At 39.1% G+C, this 23,609-nt stretch overlaps 1 protein-coding gene across 1 annotated transcript in view; it reads right to left on the bottom strand.

Annotated features, from left to right (window-relative positions):
• The window catches only part of EFHC2 (EF-hand domain containing 2), a 69,627-nt gene extending 53,384 nt beyond the window's left edge, over positions 1 to 16,243 (bottom strand). Inside the window, 4 exon segments of the mRNA XM_073799289.1 lie at positions 229 to 480; positions 3,365 to 3,385; positions 3,387 to 3,589; positions 15,885 to 16,243. Coding sequence (XP_073655390.1) covers positions 229 to 480; positions 3,365 to 3,385; positions 3,387 to 3,589; positions 15,885 to 16,020 — 612 coding nt within the window. The 5' untranslated portion in view covers positions 16,021 to 16,243.
• Positions 16,244 to 23,609: the final 7,366 nt, after the last annotated feature.

Genomic DNA, 23,609 nt, shown 5'->3' with positions numbered 1-23,609 from the left:
TTCCTTTACTTGCCTCAAGCCCTGAATATTCCAACTCCAATTTGTCATATCCTCTGTATTACTTTCATAGATGTACATTAATAGAGGGCACAAAGTGAAAGTTTTCTAAACACTTGCACTAATACATGGTGACTTGTCATCACACAGTCATAACACATGACATTCCAGACAGTGAGTGACTAGAGTCTTCAGCCCACAAGCAAACTCGGAAAGCAGTCCATTGCTCACCTTAGGTACCTTTCTCCTCTGGAGGAACAATGACGTAGCATCTCTTCCTGAGTTATGTGGCAATACTCCTTTGATTTCGATGGTATCATCAGACAGAAAGTAATGCAGGATGAGTTCTGTATGGTCCCCAAACACTGAGCCTGAGTCGTCCCACAGGCAGAAGAAACGCAAAACCTTCCTATCATACTCAAGGAACTGTTTCAGAGCGTCGAAGGACTGATAGGGACGTAAGGGCTCCATGCAGTCTAGCTTCTGCCAATGGAGAAAAGGTTAATGAGAGTGGAAGTTTTTCCATAGTTGCTTCTGGGATGCAAGCAATCAAAGAATATAAACGTATCTTTTCTATAGACTATTCAGTGACATTTTTTAAAATTTCAACTAACAACATACATGATATGCATATATAACCAGTTTCAACCTTAGAAATACAGACACTCAAGTATTAGGAAGCCTTTCGTTATTATTTTAACACACTAAAATATACTTCTATAATGTTTTTGAAAACTGACTTTTCTCAAAGACTTAAAATTCTTGTTTAAGAACAGACAAAACTAATATATGGTGACAGAAATTAGAACAGTTATTGCCTCTGGGGAGAGGACTGACTGGAAAGGGTGACAAGGGAACTCCCTGGGGTGATGGAAATATTCTCTATCTTGATTTTCGTGTTGGTTACTAAATTGTATACATTTTTAAAAACTTGTCAACGGGTATGCTTAAGATTTGTACATCCAAGTCTATGTTAATTATATTTCAACCAAAAAATTCTTTTCACTGAAAATTCATATCTGTATATGCTTCTTACTCATCCAAAGATTTTTGTGAAGGTGAAAGAGAAGAAATATATTCACAGTTTTATTTTGCTCAAAAGCTTTAGATAGTGAAGATCTGAAAGGCCATGGAAACAGGAGCAGAGCAAATGGAGAACTTCCCAATCTGTACAGAACTACTGCGCGGGCTCTGGCCCCCAAATCAGGAAGCACTAGCTCGGCAGTCTTCTCAGCCCAACTCCTCTATTTGCAGAGTCTCAGCCCTGTCTTGGAGCAAACCGCTCCCATTCTATCTAATGTAGCCTAATAGGATGGTTATATAAGGAAGTGCTCACTAGCAAGGGAGATGTAGTCCCACATCGGGTTATGTAATCTTACTTGTAAGTTCTCAAAATTTTGTATCTGTCCAGGGCAGTCTAGGTGCAGACTTATCCCAAGACAGTGGGGGAGACATGATGGCCTTTCCAGAGGCTCTTCAGTCTTATCCTTGATATTTAAATGAAATTACGAGATCTCTACTGTCAACGATTGAAAAATCTTTCTTTGGCATTAGAAGGCCTCTAAGAAATGCCTTATTGATTATATACCATCAAGGCTCTTTTCAGTTCAAGTTAAATTGTTTAATTTTAACTTTACATTTCAAGGCAGCAAACACTGGAGAAGTAAATGCATTAAAGTCAATATAAAAGCCTCTTACTAAACTCCTCATTTTCCACAGATTTCTATATTTATTGAAGAGCTTTCTCCCTGAGGGAATAAATGCTAAAACGATTCTCCCAATCTGAAAGGAAATTATTTAAAACATTTCTTGGCTGTTCTTGGTATTTATTCCTGATTCCTGGAACAAAAGATTTTTTTCCTAATAAACTTATGAGATAACACAGTGTTCTAAGTATTTCATATAATGCATCATCATTCACAATCACTATCATATAATACCAGCTGTTAGTGAATGAGTGTAGCCAGATGAAAAGGGTGGTAAATCATATAGATCCATTTCTTTTAGGTTCTCTCTTCTGGTTCTAAAGACTTTTGTATTTATCTAGACTCCTTCTTCTAGGGCATTTGGAAAAAGCAGAAATGAACCCAAACCATAAATCTCCTTGCATGCCAATACACACAAGTGTAATGCCACAGGGATTTCACCTTAGATATTCCAGGATCAACAATATATATTTCTCAGGAGGGTGGTATGCCTACAGCGTTAGAGGGTAATTCTGCTGGGGCTAGGGGGCAGGAATAGATGAATGATCCTACATGCAGCTTTTAACAAGAGATCAAAGCAGAACCAAAGGAGATTTTTATTCTACATTTTATGTTATCTTTCTGCAAGGAAGTTAATTACAAGTTTTAGAAACAATAAAAATGAGACTAATCTATAGGGACAGAAATGAGAACTGTGCTCATCCCTCGGTGGGGAGAAGGACAGATTGGAAAAAGGCATGCGGGAACTTTCTGGGGGGATGGAAATCTATACCATGATTTCGGATGTGGATTACATGGGTGTATGCATTTGTTAAGACCCATCAGACTGTATACTTAATTTTGGTGTATTTTACTGTATATAATCATACTTCAATAAGAAGAGAAACAAATGACAAGAATGAAAATCAGGATAAGAAGCGAGAGATTTGAGTTCAAGGCCCAGCAAGAAGATGGGTGAGGTATGTGACCTTCCACGTGACACTTGCCCTTTTGGATATTCAGATTTCTCTGTAAAACATAAAATTTGGGCCAGGGGATCATTAAAAAAAAACTTTGGAAAGACTACAGTAACACTACTAACACTGATTCTTTCCCCCCTACACTAGCTGGGGTCAGCCTTCGAAAACAAGCATCCTGTGATCATAGGAGTATGTCGAAATCACGGCCTTCCTCACTCCTGAACACCTCTGCGTCTGATAATACCATAAAGGGAGCTGGGAGTCCCAAGGAAGAAGGAAAAAGGCGTACCCAAAGGGTTCAGTAAATCGGTAGCACAGGAGCAAAGATTCTCCCAGAGTTAGGCAACTAAAATGGGAAAAGAAAAGCCAGGAAAGTGTGGACCCAACTCTTTCACTGTCAGTGACCACAAAGCCAATCACGGGCTCTAAGAAACCATCCCATCTGGGCAGCTCGCTGAAGACTCCTACTGCCTGGAAGGGAGATTCTCCGTGGAGAGAAGTGGGGGCAGGGGCAGAAAGTGAGCATCTCCTGCACCGAAGCCAACACCCAGCCTTCCCTCCAGCCCAGAGGAAAACAGGACAACTCCAGTGACCATGGCCCCCAAAGTTCTTTCACATCTGCATCAGGAGTACCAATACCCTTTACTGACTTTGAAGGGATTCTCATCTTGAAGATAAGAGTTCATGGATGAATCAACTTACCTCTCTCCGTGTCTTCAGGTTAAGGATCTTCTGGCCACTGTCCCGGGGGGTTTAATTTGACTCCTATTTTCTTCAAAAAGTTTTTTGTGAATGTATCACAGTCATAAATCTTGAATGTCCAGCCATAAAAGACAATGTCTATGTTGATATTAAAACGATGCACAGTATAAAACTGATCCTCATCAGGAGGCGGCAGAGAAATCCGATGACGCCGGATAAAAATTCCTACGGTGTGAAATAAAACACAATTGTTTCATCGGGTGGCTCACCAGAAAGACATCACAGTACATCTTTATAACAACCCTGAATGCTTTCCCACCACAGTGAAGCGGGCAAAGGGTTGGCTCTTGGCGAAGTAGCATCAGTATGTTCAAACTCTCAGGGTGCCAGAGGGAGCTGAGACTTCTGAGGCCCAGGGTAATTTGACCAGCCTTGCATGTTGTTAGAGTTGCCTAAGTGATACTAGGGTTTACTCTATTAAAGTAAACCATAAAGACTAGGGCAGGGGGGAAGGAGGAGGGGGTATGAACAGAGTGACCTAATGTGCCAGACACTACCATCATGTCTTTTCCCAAAACCAGCGTGCTCACTTTCACCCACTAGCACTCACTGTGAGCACAGTACGCAAGGAACTAAGACCCCAAAGCAGAGTACTCACAAAAATGCACACTCCTGGCTGAAAAAAGTAATCTAATGAGCTTCACTATGGTAGATGCCGACACCATGATTTACAGCTTCCATAAGCATGAATGACTTTATGCTGCTTTGAAGCTTCTTGGAATCTTCTTCCCTCTATCAACCTCTTCTCCCTCCTTCTTCCTCTATAGACTCTGTCCACCACCACCCATCCATTCCCCCAAAGTGAGAGTTATCAGAGGCTTCATAGTTTTAACCAGTGCTCTGGGCTAAAGGTTCTGGATCCCATCCCCTCTTCTACTTCCAACCCTATGATGCCCATTCACTTCTCCTCTTTAGAATATGGACCCAGGGTCGCCAAGTACACCCAAATGGCAATTAGCCACTGGAGGTAAAAAGGCTCGCTAACTAGATGAAGGTACCAACTACACCACACCATACCAGCCAACTTACCCAAACACTGCTGAAACCTGTTGTCAAGAAGTGTTTAGGGTTTGAGAGTTTATCCTACTTTCAAGCTAGCAAGTTAGCCTGCCACAATTTCATGGATGCTGGTAGAAGACATGAGATGCTTTGGTTAGAGACAAAGGGCAGTTTATTACTCACAGTAATAACAGTACCCAGAACATCAGCATTTTTGTACCAGTTTCCTGAGCCCCGATTCCCACAGGGTGACACAACAAGGGCCAGGTAACTTCTGCACATGCAGTAGGTTACACATTATAGGACAGAAACCCTGAGATGAGAGAACCTGAATCTATTATAAGGGCAATAAGCATCCCTGCCTTTTGTCTCAGAGGGAGAAATGAACTTTATTGGACTGGACAGTAAACATGTCTGCCTTTTGTTCTAGAGGGAGACACCACCTCTATGTTCCAAGGCTGTGAGCAAACCTGCACTTTGCTCCAGAAGGAGAGACTATCTTTGTCTTCCAAAGCTGTGTGCTGTATAAACATCCTTGAAAAGATAATCCAGAACAAAGAGCAGACAGTGTCTCTGCTTGCAAGATCCACAGCAATGCAAGATACCTGTGGAGAACTGTCTCTCAACCTCTGCAAACTGACTTAAGCCTGAGAATCTACTCCAGGAGCAAAGACAAAAGGAGAAAAGACAAGCAGAGCAAACTGAGGGTCTAATGGTTCAAGAAAAATTGGCTTGTGTGACCTGTGTATGGAGGCATTTTAGTATAAAGATGTCAAGCAATCTTCTTCACATTTTGTATAACACTGAGAATGGTGCCTTTTCCCAAAGTCTAGAAATACTTAGAAATTATTCATTCCTTATTCATTAAGGAATAGTTAATGAATATCTTTATGTGCCAGGAACTGTGTTGAGCTCTGTTCCATTATTCTACTAATCATCTTTTCACTCTGTTGAGGGGAAATTAACTAAAATCCTTTTCATCTTCTTTTCTTTGTAGCAATTTTTAATTACTCGGTACATTAAAGTAAAATAATAAAACTATAAAATTAGAACTGGCCTAGAATATTTTAAAATGTACTACATAAAAGATGATATAATTTTATGGCAAAAAATTATACTTCAATTAGCCCTTAATTTATGCCACTGAAAACAGTATGCAAATTATTTAATCATTCAAGATTAGACATTTAGAACAAATTGCATACTAAACACCCATAAAAGCATGGGCATTTCAGGTATTTTTCACGAGCCATTATATATCTCTTTAAAAATACTTATATTGGGCTTCCCTGGTGGCGCGGTGGTTGGGGGGGTCCGCCTGCCGATGCAGGGGGCGCGGGTTCGTGCCCCGGTCCGGGAAGATCCCACATGCCGCGGAGCGGCTGGGCCCGTGAGCCATGGCCGCTGAGCCTGCGCGTCCGGAGCCTGTGCTCCGCAACGGGAGAGGCCACAACAGTGAGAGACCCACATATGGCAAAAAAAATAAAAAATAAAAAAACTTATATTGTGACAGTTTTTAAAATATATGAAATTTATTCAACAGCCAAGAGCTTCTTTAGGAATTCCATCTATCTTGCATTTGTACTTCACTATAAAAATTCAAATAAGCAAATTAGTGCTGATTTCTGTTCAGTAAGACTTCAAATAGAAATCCTATATTTTTCTAGGTGGGAAGAACTGGCCCACCCACTGAGCTTTTAAATAGTAATCATCACAATCATCATCATAGCCCTAGGATATGCTTTCATATATTTTTCTCATTTAATCTTCAATAATCCCACCAGGCAGATAATGCACGAAATACAAATATTCAGTTTATGGATGAGAAAACCAAAGCTCAGGATGGTTAAGTGACGTGCCCAAGGTCATGCACTCACAAATAGCAGAAAAAGATCTCGAACCTGGGTTTTTCAAGCTCTAAGTAAATATCATTACTTTCCACAGTTTGCACTGAACTGTATCTCACTGTATGACAGCCACAAATTACTTAAGTGAAGGAGGGGAGGGAGTGTCTTAGGCAAAACAGGATAGAAATGGGGAGAAGAGCGGCCAGATACCGTGAAACAGAGATGATGGAGTTGCTCTTCCAAAAGAACAGCCTCTCTCTTCTCTGAGAGTAAATTTCTGGAGAGGGCCCACTTGCCAGCGGCAGCAATCCCCCGCCAGGGTCAACACCACTGTCACCTGTCCCCGCCCCCCCCAGGAGCCTGCATATCTGCAACGTCCACACTCTTCCTTATCTTAGGTCCCACACTCCTCTCACTAGATGGTTCTCAGAAGAGGCCAGGGAAGTTCTTTGTGGTAACAGAAGAGAGTCCTGACCATTCATGGATTGGAAAGAGAAAGCAGATCTAACACTAAACAAGAAAATTTTAATAACGAGAAATCCAAAGTCACAATCCCATGTTAATCAGAAAAGTAACGTGGGCATTTGAAATGTAGTTACACATGAGAGTTTTCAAAAATACATCTGTGGGACCTCTCAACTGTGCCCTTTGGGAATTAAGATTTCTATTTATTGGTATTTGTATGCTTATAGTTTTCCATGATAAATGGCAGAAACTCCACCAGCAGAAGTTTGTTCTGGAATATCAAAGAAATATGCAGGATGCCATGTCTCTGGCACACATTGAAGAGCACCCAAGACCATCAAGATATATAAACAAAAATAACATTACAAAATGGAAAAACAATAACAAAAGCACTATATCTGCCCTTGAAATGTTCAGATATTTATCTTCTTAATTGGTCCATAAAGACAATTTGGGCAGATGTCCAGGCATCAGGTGTCTGCTTTTAAGCTCTTCTTTATCTTCATATTTCTCATCTCCCTTTCTTTTTAAAGGCCCTGCTATCTGATTATACTCTGCAAGCTTTAACTTTCTAACACTCCCCTGTGGTTTAGATCAAAATGATGATATATCCATTTATGTTTAATGCGTTTTCATTTCATTCAGTTCGGAATTGCTTTAGATCTTTGCTCATACCACTAAATTTAGTTTTTAGGAATTCACCTTCAAGAATTAAGACTCCAACCTCTTACTTCTATCTTAAGTATGTTTAGTTCATTTTAGTAACACTGCAGACCTAGGGTACATCCAAGTCTAGAGGCAGGTATTTCTTAGGCGAATGAATATACGAGTGGAATTGCCACTTGTCATCATGTGTATCCTAAAAATACTAAGACCATTCACTGTGATCAGCCATGATCGAGTATCTTTTCCTCTTATGCTCACTATAATTCCTTCACTAAAATTACTATTCCATTTCTATTTTTATAAAATGTCATCTTTGTGGAGTTTGATTTAATGAGAATAACTTTTTAAATATAGCTAACTTGACACTTGCCTTGCAGCAAAAGAATAAAAATTTTTGAATTCCATATCTCTGATCACAGTAAGAAACAATAATCCTATGCATCTCCCCCTACCCACTGAATGAGCCCCAAATGACAGCCTGTTGGGTATTCTGTCCTCTTGCTCTTGCACTACCACCTTCTTGCCTAGTTTTCCTTATACACTCTATGATCTGCTCCCAGTACCTCCCAACTCCTCGCCTCACCACTTTCCTACCTCTTTACCTCATGCTGTTCCTTTTGACTAATGTGCCTACCTCTTCCAACTTTATCTGGAGAAACTTTTGAGGTACCACTCAAATGCCTTATTCTCTAATGGATACTGGCATTTCCTCCCCTGATCCCTCAAAGTACCTCATAGCATTCATGATGACTACACTGTGTTATGGACATTGTCTGTCATATTCCTTTCCTTTTTTCCTCCCTCCCTCCCTCCCTCCCTTTTTCTTCCTTTCTTCATCAAATTTACTGAGCAGCCAGCATGCACCAAGCACCTATCTTCACAGTGACTTACCTCCACTCCTATACTCCACTCTGCTCCATTCAGCGACAGTTCTCTCCGCAAAGTCCACCCTCTGGGGTTGCCAGATTTACCGAACTGAAAAGCGAGATGCCTGGTTAAATTTGAATTCCAGATAAACAATGAATAATTTTTAGTATAAGTATGTCCCGTGTCATATTTGGGGCACAGTTATACTAAGAACTTCAAATTTAACCAGGTATCCTGTATTTTATCTGGCAACTCTACTACCATCCCACCATTCCACTTTATGGGATGCATACTTATTAGATATAGCATATGCCCAATATAAATAAATGACTTCTATTTTGTGATTATATATATATGAAATACTACCCCGTTGAGGGGCCAAAACAAGTCACTAGTGGAGATCAGTATTCTTAACCAAGGATGCACTGAAAATCAAGTAGAAGCCATTTCTTTTTCTTTCTTCCTTCCTTTTTTTTTTTGTTTGGTCGCACCTCGCAGCATGTGGGATCTTAGTTCCCTGACCAGGGATCAAACCCAGGCCCCCTGCATTGGGAGCATGGAGTCTTAACCACTGGACTGCCAGGGAAGTCCCAGAAGCCATTTCTTGACCCCAGGCCTACAGAATCAGAAATTCTGCGGGTGGGCCAGGAGATTCTGATGATTGCTCTCCACTGAGAACAACTGGTACAGACCTTACCAGAAAATCATGGCACGTTTCTAACGGTTATCTTTTCTTCAGTATAGCTTAGTTGGGACTTGACAGCATTTGACAAACAGTTGTTCTGTTAGACAATCAGAGGTAAAACTACTAGGATTAACCTCTGACATTCCTGGCTTGGCATAACATCGTTTTAACTATATTCCAGTAAAACAGCAACAAATTCTATGAATATAACACATCTAACCCAAAAGAGAATGATGTCCTGGCAAGAAATGAAAGCAAGCCTCGACATACATCAGTGACTTGACTTTTCACACACATATATCTCTCTGCCAACAAGGATTCGTGAATATGTTGTTCTGATGAGAAGCTACACAGAACTGAATGCCTATTTTGGCACCACGCTAAGGGATGCCTCTTTTATTTCTGGCTTATTCCAAACTCCCCCTCCCTAAAAAAATTACATGATAGGAGAGGCAACTAAGAAGGGAGGCTATAATTCATCCAGGTGCGCTAATTTCTGAATGGTCAGCTCTACAAAAAAAAAAAAAAAAACAGGTGCATCTGACCTTCCAGTTCATTGGGAAAATATCAAAACCCTATGGAAGTAACAGGAGCGCCATCAGTGCCCAGCACCTAAATGTGACCCCTAACCCCTTCTGAGGGCCCACAGGCACATGAAAAGCAGTCCCAGGCCACTCAAGACACAACTGAGTGTCCCCATCCCAATGAGGTCTGAGCCCCTGGCTCAGTAAGCTCATTTCTTTTTTCCCAATCGTTTAATTTAGGAAAGCCTGAAGAAGGCATTTCAATGAACTTCCAAAGTTTCCTCTGTCCTAACAGACCTTCCTTAACAAGAATCATCATATTAATTAATTAATTAATATTTCAAGAGAGACCGGTTTCTCTCTAAACAAAACTTGATGGGAGAGTGGTTATTTGTGTTTGCTTTCCACAGGAACTGCTAGAGCCTGCCAAGTATCTCCACTCTGCTGACAAATTCAGTCTCATTACATATCGTGATTACTAATGTATTCTGTACATACCCCCTGAGCTGTGTCTCACTCAGGGAGATGTCCTGATCAGAGTAAGCCCATCAGAAATTCTGAAAATTTCAAGAGAGACTTTAAAATTGTCTTCTCCTAAGGTTTTTTTCCCCCTGAGTCTTTATGAATAACATTCCCTCCTACTTACATAAAAATTATTTTCAAGTAAATCATTATAACTATCTTCAATCTGCCTTTGGAATCTGCCTATGTGAGATTTGAAATCAAGCGGCTGAGAGAATCGAGAAGTCTTAATAAAAGCCTTTCCAAGATCCTCACAGAGGAGGTATTTCATTTTTCTTCTTGGAGTTTAATAAAACTAAGATTCACTGGACAGGGGCCAGTGAGCTACAGGAATATGAACTTTTGCCTTAAAAGTAATAAAAATAAAAACATAATGCAAGTCACTAATGCAGGTTCAGGATGTCGTATGACCTCCAGTCCATCGCTTGTGTAAATCTGATGTCATGTGGGGAAGGTAATCAAAAAATAAGCAAAGCTGGGCTTCCCTGGTGGCGCAGTGGTTGAGAGTCCGCCTGCCGATGCAGGGGACGTGGGTTCGTGCCCCGGTCTGGGAAGATCCCACGTGCCGCGGAGCGGCTGGGCCTGTGAGCCATGGCCACTGAGCCTGCGCGTCCGGAGCCTGTGCTCCACAAAGGGAGAGGCCACAACAGTGAGAGGCCCGCGTACCGCAAAAAAACAAAACAAAAAATAAGCAAAGCTTAGTTAGGGAATATCAGAGTAAAGCATTTAAGTGAAAATGTATAAAAAAATATTTTTTTGCTAAAGCAGTAATGTCACTTACCTAAACAAATGCACTTAGGCAAAACAGATGTTCATAGAAATTAAAAGTTGTCAATTTTCTTAATGTTTTGAAATAATTCTTTAAACATTTTCTAATACATTACTGTCAATATTTAAAAACTGCATTATATATGTTTAAAATGACCCTAAAGAGTATAAAGACCTACAAATATCATATGACACTGCATATATGTGGAATCTTAAAAAATGGTACAAATTAACTTATTTACAAAACAGAAATAGAGTCACAGATATAGAAAACAATCTTATGGTTAGCAGCGGGGAAAGGGGGGGAAGGGATAAATTGGGAGATTGGGATTGACATATACACACTACTATATATAAAAGAGATAACTAATAAGGACAGCACAGGGAACTCTACTCAATACTCCATAATGACCTACATGGGAAAAGAATCTACAAAAGAGTGGATATATGTATATGTATAACTGATTCACTTTGCTGTACACCTGAAACTAACACAACATTGTAAATCAACTAGACTCTAATAAAAACTTTTTTAAAAAGTATAAAGACCTCTTGTCCCTTTACAAAATAAAATATCACACTTCCACCTTTAAAAGTTTTTAACTTTAAAGTTCCAACTTTAAAAGTGAAAATCTTTTCTTAAATATCAAAGCATTTCCATATTTCCTAAAAGATTTATCATTAAGCCACAAATTCTCCAAATAAAAGCCAGGGAATAGATATTGTATCAGCTGGAACACAAAGAACCATGAGGACAGTTCATATTGCCTCCCCATACCAATCCTCACCCGCTCCTCCCACCAGTAAAACCAAGCACAACACTAAATCAAATCTTCTTCCTCTTTCCACCACCTCAACAGTGGCTCTCTCCCAACGTGGTACAATAGCCTGATTCTGCTCATGATCTGGGCACCCCTGATTCCCAATCCACAACTCCAGTGTCGACTTTTTTCCTGAGGACACATCCTAAGGTTCTACCTGCCTTGTGGGCAACACCATACAGATGTTCCAACACAACCTGAAAAGCCTCATGACCCAAACACACCCCAGCTCCAACTCCAATGCCACTCCTTGCTCCATGTTCCTGGGCTCTACTAACGCATCACCATCCTCTCAACCACAGCATGAGCTCTGAGACAAGCAGTTAAGATTCAGATGGAGCAAATGACTTCTCTAAGCCTGTTTCCTTTCTGTAAAAGCTGATGATAACCTACTGTAGATGGTCACTGGGGTGATTAAATGAGATAATGAGAAAGTAGGTACCTTATCATTAGATATTCCCCTTCCTCACACTCTATATTTAATCGCTGGCCAAGGCCTATTAACTGCCAATCAAATGTGTCTACAATCTTTCCCCTGTGTCCTCTTCCTACCGTCATTGTCCTGGTTTGGATACTCAGCACTTCTACCCTGAACAATTGCAAAACTCCTGGACTAGTCACCTTGCTCCCTTTCCTCTCCAACCTGCTTGCCTACAAGCTCCATGAGATAGGGATATAATGAGTCTTATTCCTTTTGTCCATTTTCCCAAAACCCAGCACAGTGCCTAGCATGGAGTAGACACTCAACAAACACTTCATGACAATGCTGACTGGCTCCAAATTCATCATCCAGACATAACGAAGCCATGCTCTAAGAACAATCTCAATCTCATGAGCACAGAAGGAAGTCCTTCGCATACTGACTCGTCATAACATTATGCTCAGAGGCCTATGGTCCTAAAACTTCTCTGTTTCTCCCCCATGGAACCCATTGTGGTGTATCAATATGGAGGCACTGGGCCCAGATAAGTATTTAGTAAGCAAAAAGTTTATTCAACATAGGCAGAAAATCATAAGATGTGTTAAATAACGATAATTTGATAGTCAGTAGAGCATGTATATGTTAAACACAGAAAGAAAGGAATGGAAGGACCAAGAGACAACTACTTTTCAGTATGTATTAAATATACATGAGGTACCTGGGCTCTGAATATTCATGATACACTAAATATACAAGAGGCACTAAATATTCATGGGTACTCAATATTCATGAAACCTTAATTTGGCCACTCATTCATTGGTGACACCCATTCTAGCCCCATGTGTCCTTGGCCCAAGAAACACAAATAAAACCCATGACTATTCAGCAGGCCGACTGGCAAGCTACAGCTGTGGCCAGGCCCACTTGTCCCTACATCTTTCCAACAGAGTAAGTGTGTGCCATTAGCCTAAGGTCCCTTCTGTCTGTGGTCTTCCTTGAACTTTAACTCTGGTCTCCAAACCATACTATTGTCAGAAAAGCCTGATGCAACGGAAGAAGAGAGAGAGGACCATTGCCTACCCCAGGATTCAGGCAGGGTGGTCCTTCCACCCACCTGTACCTTGTCCTAAGTATGTGAACCTCTCTGCCAAAAAATTATTCCTCTTACTGACCTGAGTTCTGACCCCCTAGGTCCTGTCCTTGAGGATACAGAAAATTAGGTCACCCCTCCCCCCACGTGACAGCCCTTTAGATTCCTTAAGACATTTATCAGGCACACCTGAGTCTTCCCTTTACGGACAAATATCCCTTTTCACTATTCTCCCTTACACATGATAAATTTTCAGTCCTTTCACCAACATGGTTGCTGTCCCTTGAAGGCAGACGGAACTTGGCATTGTCCAAAGTAAAGGACTTACAGCACACACAGAAGAAATCGATTACCTCCCTTGACCTCTGCCATGCTTCTACTAATGCAACCTAGGATTCGCTTCTCCACTGGCCACATTGCAGAGCTAATTCTTGTCTGGCTGAAGTGGAGTATGGGTAAAGATGACTGGCATACGTGGGGCGAAGGAGCAATGGCCTTCTCTTGAAGCACTATGAAAGTCTGTAGTTAATAGGTATGAAGATGAAGAGAGAGTGGTTGAAGCAAACAGCAGTGAATTCAAGAAAGGAGAGAGAAGCCCAATCTGGAAGTGGCAGTGGAGACCAGTCTTCCCTCTACCCCTGAGGGTGTTATGAAGGAAGTAATGTGGTCATAGCAAAAAGACAAAAAAGAGTTTGAAGAAAAAAGTCAAAGACACAGGAGAGTTTGCTCATACTAGAGCAGCATGTGAAAGATACAGGGATAACACAGAAGAGAGTGAAATGGCCAGTGTTGAGGTGAGGAGGGTAGAAAGCTGATAAGTCAGCATCAATAACTACAAGCTATCAGCATGTTTACATTCACCATTGCCAACAAGTTAGATACCTACGCAGTAGCATGGGGTCTTTTAAAAAGCGAGAGAAAGTATATAAAGGCAGTAGTTAGAAGTGAAAGAACCATAACTCTGCTTTAAATAGATACTTTGAGGCAGTCCGTTATTTTTCAATGCTGGTTCATTTACTTGAATTGTGTCATCTTCAAGGTAGAAGTAGATTTTATAGCATCTTATTCTATAGTTTTCTTGAATTTTATCAGGCACTTCATCTTCTAAATAGGCATCAAAAGATAATACCTGTTGGAATCATAATTAGAAACTAAGAAATTAAAAAAATTCAGCGAACTTAAAATCAATAAAGCTACTGCCTGTATACTTTTTGTTAACGTAAAGAAAAAATTTGAGGAAATTTTTGCAAGAAGACATTCTACACATCAGCTATGAGAATGGATATACAGTGTAGGTTACAGTATATAAAGATTATTTTATATTTTCATCACTGTCTGGTTAGAATGAGGAAATGATATTCAAGCAATGAATCCATCATTCAGCTCCACCATAAATGGAACTAGCGTCTGTCTTTGGAATTTCACAGTGGGATTCCATGTGTATGTGTTACAGACAAAATAATATTCTTTCCCACAAGACGAATATAAGTTTTGTCATTTTTTTCTCATTAAAAATACCACAAAGCTACCTTGGTTCTAGGATAAAATTATTCTCATCTCTGGTCCTGCTGATTGCTTGCCTTGAGGCAATTCAAACAGGCGGAGCTGAAATTCTTCCAATGCACTGGAGACCCCACCCTACACTTCTTCAGGAACCTCAAAGAGCCTAGCTCAATGCTAGACCCAGCCTCATCTTACTGTGTGTGTCGGGGTGCAGGTGGGGGGTAGACATGGGTAGGAGAGGTGGATTCTAAAGTAGTTACAGTAAAAATCAGAGAGAGTAAAAAATACCCTTGAAAATTCCTTAACTACTTTGGAAAACTGTGCCTCTCAGTAAGTACAACACAGCCTGTTTTTCTCCCACGTTGAAGCCGAAGACTGACTGCCTCTTCAGTTGAAGACCAGTTGAAATAGTTTCCTTAGGTTTAGGTGCCATGTTGTATGAATAATACATACCTTTCACCATTAGAATCACTCTCAACACAACAACCTGCTTACACACACTAAGAAAGACATGGTAATTGAGGACAGTTGAAGGAACAGTAGATTCAGGCTACCATTTCAAGCTTGGCCTGGGGCACAGGCTCCTTCAGAGCTCCATTTTAATACTTCCTTTGCTCTCATTTTTTTTTTTTTAAATATTTTATTGGAATAATTATTCAATTGTTAGCATGATATTCATGATAACATTATTCATAGGGTGATTCTTTCCACTTTAAGGAGATCTATTTTTATTTTATTTATTTATTTTTGGCTGTGTTGGGTCTTCGTTTCTGTGCGAGGGCTTTCTCTAGTTGTGGCAAGCGGGGGCCACTCTTCATCGCGGTGCGCGGGCCTCTCACTATCGCGGCCTCTCTTGTTGTGGAGCACAAGCTCCAGACGCGCAGGCTCAGTAGTTGTGGCTCACGGGCCTAGTTGCTCCGCGGCACGTGGGATCTTCCCAGACCAGGGCTCGAACCCGTGTCCCCTGCATTGGCAGGCAGATTCTCAACCACTGCGCCACCAGGGAAGCCCTGCTCTCACTTTTGTTCAATTTTTATAATTAAAGTTGCAAAAGTTAAGTGTACATCTGTTGTAACACCAAGTTAATTCAACATAGACAATATATATGTGAGTGAGGCTGTTAGGCACAATCTAACCTCTAGGGGTGGTCAGTTACCCTAATTAGGAATATATGCTCCAGGATTGTTTGGCAAATTTCTATCAGAAGCCCATGCTTCAGAAGTGGCTGACAAAATGCCTCAGTAGTTTATCTCTGATCAACAGAAGAGGTTTTGCTAATTACCATAAAGAATATGGTAATTAGGGCTTCCTTGGTGGCGCAGTGGTTGAGAGTCCGCCTGCTGATGCAGGGGACACGGCTTCGTGCCCCGGTCCGGGAAGATCCCACATGCCACGGAGCGGCTGGGCCCGTGAGCCATGGCCGCTGAGCCTGCGCGTCCGGAGCCTGTGCTCTGCAGCGGGAGAGGCCACAACAGTGAGAGGCCCGCGTACCGCAAAAAAAAAAAAAAAAAAAAAAAAAAGAATATTAGAAATGAGTTTTAGCTAGTGAAATAACTGTATTCAAAATGAATGGATAAGTTACAAATATTGACCAGCCACTGTCTTTACCAGAACAGGTTCTAGGAATCTAGTAAGCCCAGAGACCTATACCTTCAAAATGGCTCCTTTGTCTTCATTCCAAAACGGTCCTATGCTCAGCTGCTTTCTTGGGGAATTTATCCGGCCTGATTCCAGTTAGAAAGTTAGCTAAACTCACTACTAGAATGTTGTCATATTTGTGTTGAGTGAACATTTCCGGTAAGATGCTGTTGGATGGGTACAGGGTTTCCTTCTGGGGTGATGAAAATGTCTTGGAACTAAACAGAGGTGATGGTTGTACAACACTGTGAATATATTAGATGCCACTGAACTGCACGCTTTAAAATGCCTAAGGGTTAATTTTGCTATGTAAATTTTACCTCAATTTTTAAAAAAAGATGTGGGATGGCGAATTATATTGAACACTAAAATAGTAAACGTTATGTTATATGAATACTGTCTCAATTCTTTTAAAGTAGGGGGGAAAAAGATGTTGTTGGAACACCTAAAAGGACAAGACAGCTGGGGTTCCATCAAGCTTTCAGTAGAGGTAGTGAGGAAGAGCAAAATATGCCACCCTAGAAGGTGCCACTTTAGAATGTGGATTATTTTGAGCTGAAGACAGAGCCCAGCAGACCCAGGAAGAACTTTTTACCTCTCCCTTAACTGCCTAAAAGAACTTAGACACGAAACCTGCACCAGGAAGAGAGCTATTACCAGAGAAAACTTATTTATATCAGAAAGCCTTATCCAGCATGGCACGGCAAACATTTGTTTACCAAACACTTGCTCTTCTCATTTTCCTGTGAATGATCTTTGAAGCCCCAGACCTCTACCGCCCCCCTACTTAGCTCAGGATGGTATATAAGCCTCAAGTACCCGACTGCCAAAGAGTCTCATATTTTTATGGGGCTCCGACATGTACAAAATTTCCTTTTCGTCCATTAATCTGTATTATGTCAATTTAACTATTACTCCAGAGAAAGAATCTAAAAGGGAAGAAGGGAAGTTTTCTGCTCCTACAGTAATATTCAATCTGAAATTTTTTTCTTTGTAATTGGGTAGGAAAGTGTAGAGAGACTGTTCATACCCCACCTACCTCTATGTAGTGAATGCTACTGGTGTAAATTTGTGCATGACCAAACGGCCAGAGATCAGCTGACAATATTGTCAAGCATATAATCATTAAATATTTATCAAGCAAATGATGCACTGAAAGAGAATAAACGATGCTCAGTGGAAACAAAAAGAAAGACATGATTTTAGGTTGGACTTCAATATTTCTAGAAGAGGGACAGACTGATATTTCATGTTCTGGTCCCCTGAGAATACAGGGCTGATGAACTCCAGCGTGAAAGGTAGAGAGCAAGTCAGAGCAGTAGAGATGGAAAGATAGAAAAAGAAGAGGGAGAGGAAACTGTAAAATGTAGCAAAATGGCATTTGAGGGAAGAGATACCAAGTAGATTAAAAGTGATCTCACAAAGGTGAAAGACCTAATTGCAATGGAACTTGATGTACCAGAGAATCCAGAGAGAACAATCTAAAATAAAAACTGAGAGAAATGAAAATTTATAGAAACATAATTATGATACAAGGTTTCATCATAATTTATGATGTCAAGCAGAGACTAGATAAATAAGGTCCTAAAGGATGTAATTGGCTGTAATTTTCTTGAAAACGGAATGTAAATGTCATTTGGCAGGTTGTGTGATCTTCCATTCCCCACAGGCCTCTACAAGCCCTGTATTATATGAGGTTACCTGCCTGATCCCCAAGGCATTCAGATTTTTGATGCTAGCCAAGAGGATATAAAATCTGAAATCAATTAGCTTTAAATACTAGATATGTGATATTTCCTCATATAATGGAAAAAAATTTAATGTTAATATTTCTGAAATCAGATTCTTCTTACATGTAAAGCCAAAAGAAACTCAAAGCAGTCAGGAATGCATTTTAACGAGGAACATAGATGTAACTTGATGTAAGGTGTAAATTTAGCCTTGTGGGGAAGGAGTTAGTTCTGTTTGCACGTCAACTGAGTTCTCTGCTTTGCACTGCATATCCCAAATAGCTGGATTTTAACATTAATTTGGAATCCTAATTTTCACTTAAAATGTTTTCAAAATGTTACTGTCTGATGTAGCATTGACATAAAAATGCTAGAAGATTGTCCATCATGTGCTAGGCAATGCAATCATAAGGCAAAAACAAAAGTCTAATCTCTCAGAATAAATCACAGAATTTTAAAAGATCGTGAAGCTGGTATGACCAATGCATGAGTCATAAAGACTATTACTCAGGAACCAAACATCTGAGTGTCAAAAGCTTACAGCTGAATTCCTAGAGAAGCTGTTAGGAAAGAAAGAAGCACCAGTAATATTCAATAAAGCTCAACATTTTATAAAGAGATCAACATCATAAGTCTAAGTTTAAAATGTTTATGTTCTATTTAATGAAAAAGGCTCAGATTTAAATTGCGAGGTACTAAAGAAGAAGGTACATAATAGTAAGGATAAATGCATGCTATCATAGGTTAGTTAGTAGACAATAAAAATTTGTGTACATTTGATGCAGTGTTGTTTATTCTTCTGGAAAAAGATGTTATTATTATTATTTTTTGATGTGGAACATTTTTAAACTCTTTATTGAATTTGTTACAATACTGCTTCTGTTTTATGTTTTGGTTTTCTGGCCATGAGGCATGTGGGATCTTAGCTCCCCAACCAGGGAACGAACCTGCACCCCCTGCATTGGAAGGCGAAGTCTTAACCACTGGACTGCCAGGGAAGTCCCCAAGGTGTTATTAAATCAATGGTTTCTCTTATGACTATGGAATCTCAGAATTAAGGAAATAAACTATAATGAATTTTGTATTGCATATAGAGGATGGCTCCTTTATATATGACAATGGTATATTTTAAGAAATTTATCATATGTGAAGGGCAGCACAATATAACACCCCAAAATATGCTTCTTTGGTATAAGAATTATCTTGAGCTGATCATTTTTAAGAAACAGCTGAGAAAGGAGAAGCTCTGAAATGTGAGTAAAAGTTATCCTTTTGTAAGAGACTTTTACATGTTTAATGGAAATCTCCATTGGTAAGGGTTTCTCCCTCTCTGTGCCAGAAAAAGGAAGATAACTGTATCTCTAGAAATGCATCAATGGAGAAAGCATGAACTTAAATCTGCATAACTGTACCGACCTTTATTGTGCTTTGCCTGATAACCTCCCTTAACTGGCTCCCCATACCCCGAACATCTTTTGCCTTTAGTTGGAACTAGTATTTAAGGTGGTGGCTTGGGATATTTGGGAAAGTTACTCAGTTTTCCTGGTATCTCCCATGTATACAGGAGGTAAACATGCTATTAAACTTGTTTGTTTTTCTCCTGTTAAGCTGTCTTTCATTACAGGGGGCATCTCAGCCAAAAACCTAGAAGGGTAAAAGGAAAATTATTTTCCTTCCCTACATAGGCTAATTCACACACAAAAAAATTTTTTTAATAAATTTAAACTACAGAAATCATAGCCATCAATCACAAACAATACAACTAAAAATGTATCATGTAACTATAAACAAATATTGTCACCCCTAATAGTTATTGTGAGGAGAGCAAATTTTAAAATACAAAAAATAAGTAGAGAATTTAATAAAATTTAAAGAGGTACAAACCTATAAGATACAAGCAAATCTGTACTCTTGGGTAAATTACTGGATTTAGATGATAACATATGAGAATTTAGAGTTAAAGACAGCCAACACAGGTAAATATACTAACTCAGTGATTCTCAGCCTTCTCGGCTTCACATTAGGAACTTAAAAAACAAAAGAAAACATACCCAAGCCTAAATAAATTAAACAGGAATCTTGAAGGCAGTTAAGAGGGGCATTAGTATTTTTTTTAAAGCTCCACAAGTAATTCTGAAATGCAGTCACAGTCAGCAATGGATTGAACAAAAATTTTTGAAAGTGCAAAAATTTGTCATAAGGAAAACAAGTCTAAAGCAAAAAGGATAAAAGCACAAATAGATAAATTTGAAAGGAGAAAAACAACTGCAATAAATAAATTCAAGAGTTTTTATTAATAAATAAAATAGGTAAGATTCTAGCATTGGGGAGGGAAAAAACTTTCCTCTACCCTTCTAGGTTCTTCTGACTGGTCTAACTGAATTAAACTGACGTGAGACAGATTAACAGGAGAAAAACCAAATTTCATTATGTAGTATAGGGGCTCCATAAGAATATGAAGCCCAAAGACAAGTTAGGCAATTGAAGCTTATATGCCATCTGAGAGAAGGGGAAGTGGGTAGGGGTTGCGACTTCAAAGGGGAGGAAGGCAATTCACAAGAAGATGAAAAAAAGCAAATGTTTGGTAAACAAACGTTTGCTGGGCCATACAGAAGCAATGGGAGAAAGAGAGGAATTTTAACTGACACTTTGCTAGGTTCCTCCCTGTCTCCCTTCATGGAACAGGTCCTGTATCTAAATTCTTTTAGGCAGTTAGGGAGAAAGTCAAAGGCTCTTCCTTAGTCTTTTGGGCCTTGACTGTTTTCAGCTCAGGATAATCCACATGCCTAAGAGACACTATTTGGGGTGGCAAATTTTGCTCCCCTGCACTAGCAAAGATAATCAAATAATGTAAATAAACAAAATCAGAAACGAGATAGTGCACAACATAGAGATGTAATAAATTATAAGATGTAAATTACCTTATTATAATAAATTATTCAAGCTTTTATGAACATAAATTTTAAAACCACAATTAAATAAGTGATTTTCTGTAAGAACCGTGAAGTATCAAAACACAATGAATAAACTAATAACCAAGTAAGAAGTAAAAAAATTACCAAAGTATTGCCCCAACAAAGGCTCCAACCAGGATGATTTACTAATAGATTCTTGCAAGCTTTCAAGGAAAAGAAAAACACCACTTTATATAACTCCCCCAAGATACCAAAAAAGATGGAAAGCCATAAAGGTGAATTCCAATGCCTAATACACAAGGTATTAAAAAAAAAAAAAAGAAAACTATGGAGCAATAGTTTTCACCCTGGCTTCACATTAGAATCACCTGTAGAGCTTTATAAAATCGTGATGTTTGGGCCACATCCACACCTATACACACCCACACACAATGAAATCAGAATCCCTCAGGTCAGGCCCAGGTATCAGTGATTTTAAAGCTCCCCAAGTGATTACAATGTGCAAGCCTAGGTTGAGAACTACTGTTCCAGAGCAATTTCACTATTTATGATTTATAGAGCAAAGATCCTAACTAAAATACAAGCAAACAAAATTCAAGAGTCCATAACAGTCATAAGCAAACTACACAAAAAGCAGCATTTTCCTCACAGATGCAAAGATGTTTCTAAATTAGGAAGTAAGAGCAAATATATAATGATCTCAAACTGTTTCCTACCACATATGTTTTAAAATTCAAGAGTAATTCCTTAACAGGATAAAAAAGCATCTGCTTTAAAACAATAGCCTACATATCCAGTATTATATGTAATTGAACTATGTGTCTGCTACAATCAGGAACAGAACAAAAATGCCCCTACCAACATCATGATTTAATATTTTTTAGGAGTTCTGGACAATGTAAGAAGTAAAAATATTAGCAAGAAAGAGACAAAAGCTATCATTATAGATAGACATAGGCATAGGGAAACGCTGAAAAACTAAGAATAAATAAAAGATTTCAGCATAACCACAACTGAATCAAAAATATTCTTATGTACTAGCAATAACCACCTGAAAATACAGTGGAAGAAAACGGTATATTCACAATAGAATAAAAAATTACAAAACACTTAAAAATAGTTTTAATGAAAACTCTGTGACCCAGATAAAACTCTAAAAGTATTTACTAGAAGATATATGAAAACTTGACAAATAATAGGACAGGCAAAGTATATTCTGGATAAGCAGACTAAAATAACATATTTCAAATGGATATTTCATTGATGTTTTGGAAGGACTTGAAAAAATAATTCTAATTTCATCTGATAAACAGTCAGCCTATTAAAGATAATTATGAAAATTAAGAGTAATGTAGAAGACCTAATTGTCCTAGATTTTATACCTTACTTACTATTATGCTTCAGTTATTAAAACAGTGCAAAACCAGAGTAATGAGAGACACACTAGTGTGTGGAAAAGAATAGATAGTCTGGAAATACGCTCTATTACATATAGGAATTTAACACATGATGAAAGAGGAATCATGTCAGCAAGTGAAAAAAGTACTAACTTGGAAAACCATCAATGTATATCTCCACCTAAAATAAATTATAACCCAAAATAAATACCAGATGGATTATCAGCTTAAATATAACAAATCAATCCCTTTTAGCCTCCAAAAAAAATTATATATGTGGCAAAGCCCTGAAAGGGAGGATGACCATTCCAGATTTAAGGGAAAAAGACAAAATTATGAAAGAAAATATTAAAATTTAACTACAAAAACAAGTTATAACTTCAATAGGCTAAAATATAAATTAAAAACAAGCAACATACAAATAAGAAATTTAGAACATATGACAAAAGCTTAATTTATAAAAAAAATTTTAATTAATTCTTAAAGGATCTTAAGAAAGAAATAAAAACAGAACTTAAAATGCAGGAGAGGTTCAATTTAAAAAAGGAAAATATTCACTCTAAAAAAGTATCAGGTAAGTACAAATTAAAATAACAGTGAGGTGCCGGTTTTGTTTGTTTCTCCTATTAAATGAGCCTGGTAGGGTTATTCATTACCCATGGTATTTTAAATTATTGCAGTTCTTCTGAGGTAGTGTGATGCTCTGAAGAGCCATTTTAAAATTCCTATACTTCTTCTCAGGAACTCCATTTCCGGGCACGCAGCCCAAAGAAACAAACCAAAATATGGAGAAACATATGTGCAAAGATGTTCTTTGCAGCATTTTTTTTATTACACAAAAAAATTAGAGTGGGATAAATTAAAGATCTAACAAGAAAGGAAGGATCTGGTGAATTATGGCACATGTATGTATTCTATGGCATATTATGAAGGCAGTAGTATGATGTTTTTTAAAACGATGCAGCAATAAGAGAAATGCTTAGGATATGCACAAATGTTGAGTGAAAAAAAACCACAGGACTGAAAATGGTAACATACTACAACTATGTTTTCAAAACCATGTATATTTAAACTATGCTTTATAAACCATAATTATGCTTTTCAAAAACACTGGTGGGAGGGGTGGGAGGAAAGTAACAAAAAGCAAGCAATGGCGGCAACTCCAGTGACGGGCTGGCTGCGACGCACACGAGGGGCGGGGGGCAGTGACAAAAAGCAAGCAATGGCGGCAACTCCAGTGGCGCGCTGGCTACGACGCACATGAGGCAGGGGCGGACGGGTGCGAGGGACAGCTGTGGAGAGGACGGAACAGACCTGAGGTAGAAGA

Source organism: Tursiops truncatus, chromosome X (genome assembly GCF_011762595.2).
Source record: "Tursiops truncatus isolate mTurTru1 chromosome X, mTurTru1.mat.Y, whole genome shotgun sequence".
In the NCBI taxonomy this organism is placed as follows: Eukaryota; Metazoa; Chordata; class Mammalia; order Artiodactyla; family Delphinidae; genus Tursiops; species Tursiops truncatus.
This window is presented reverse-complemented; position numbering and strand designations above follow the sequence as displayed.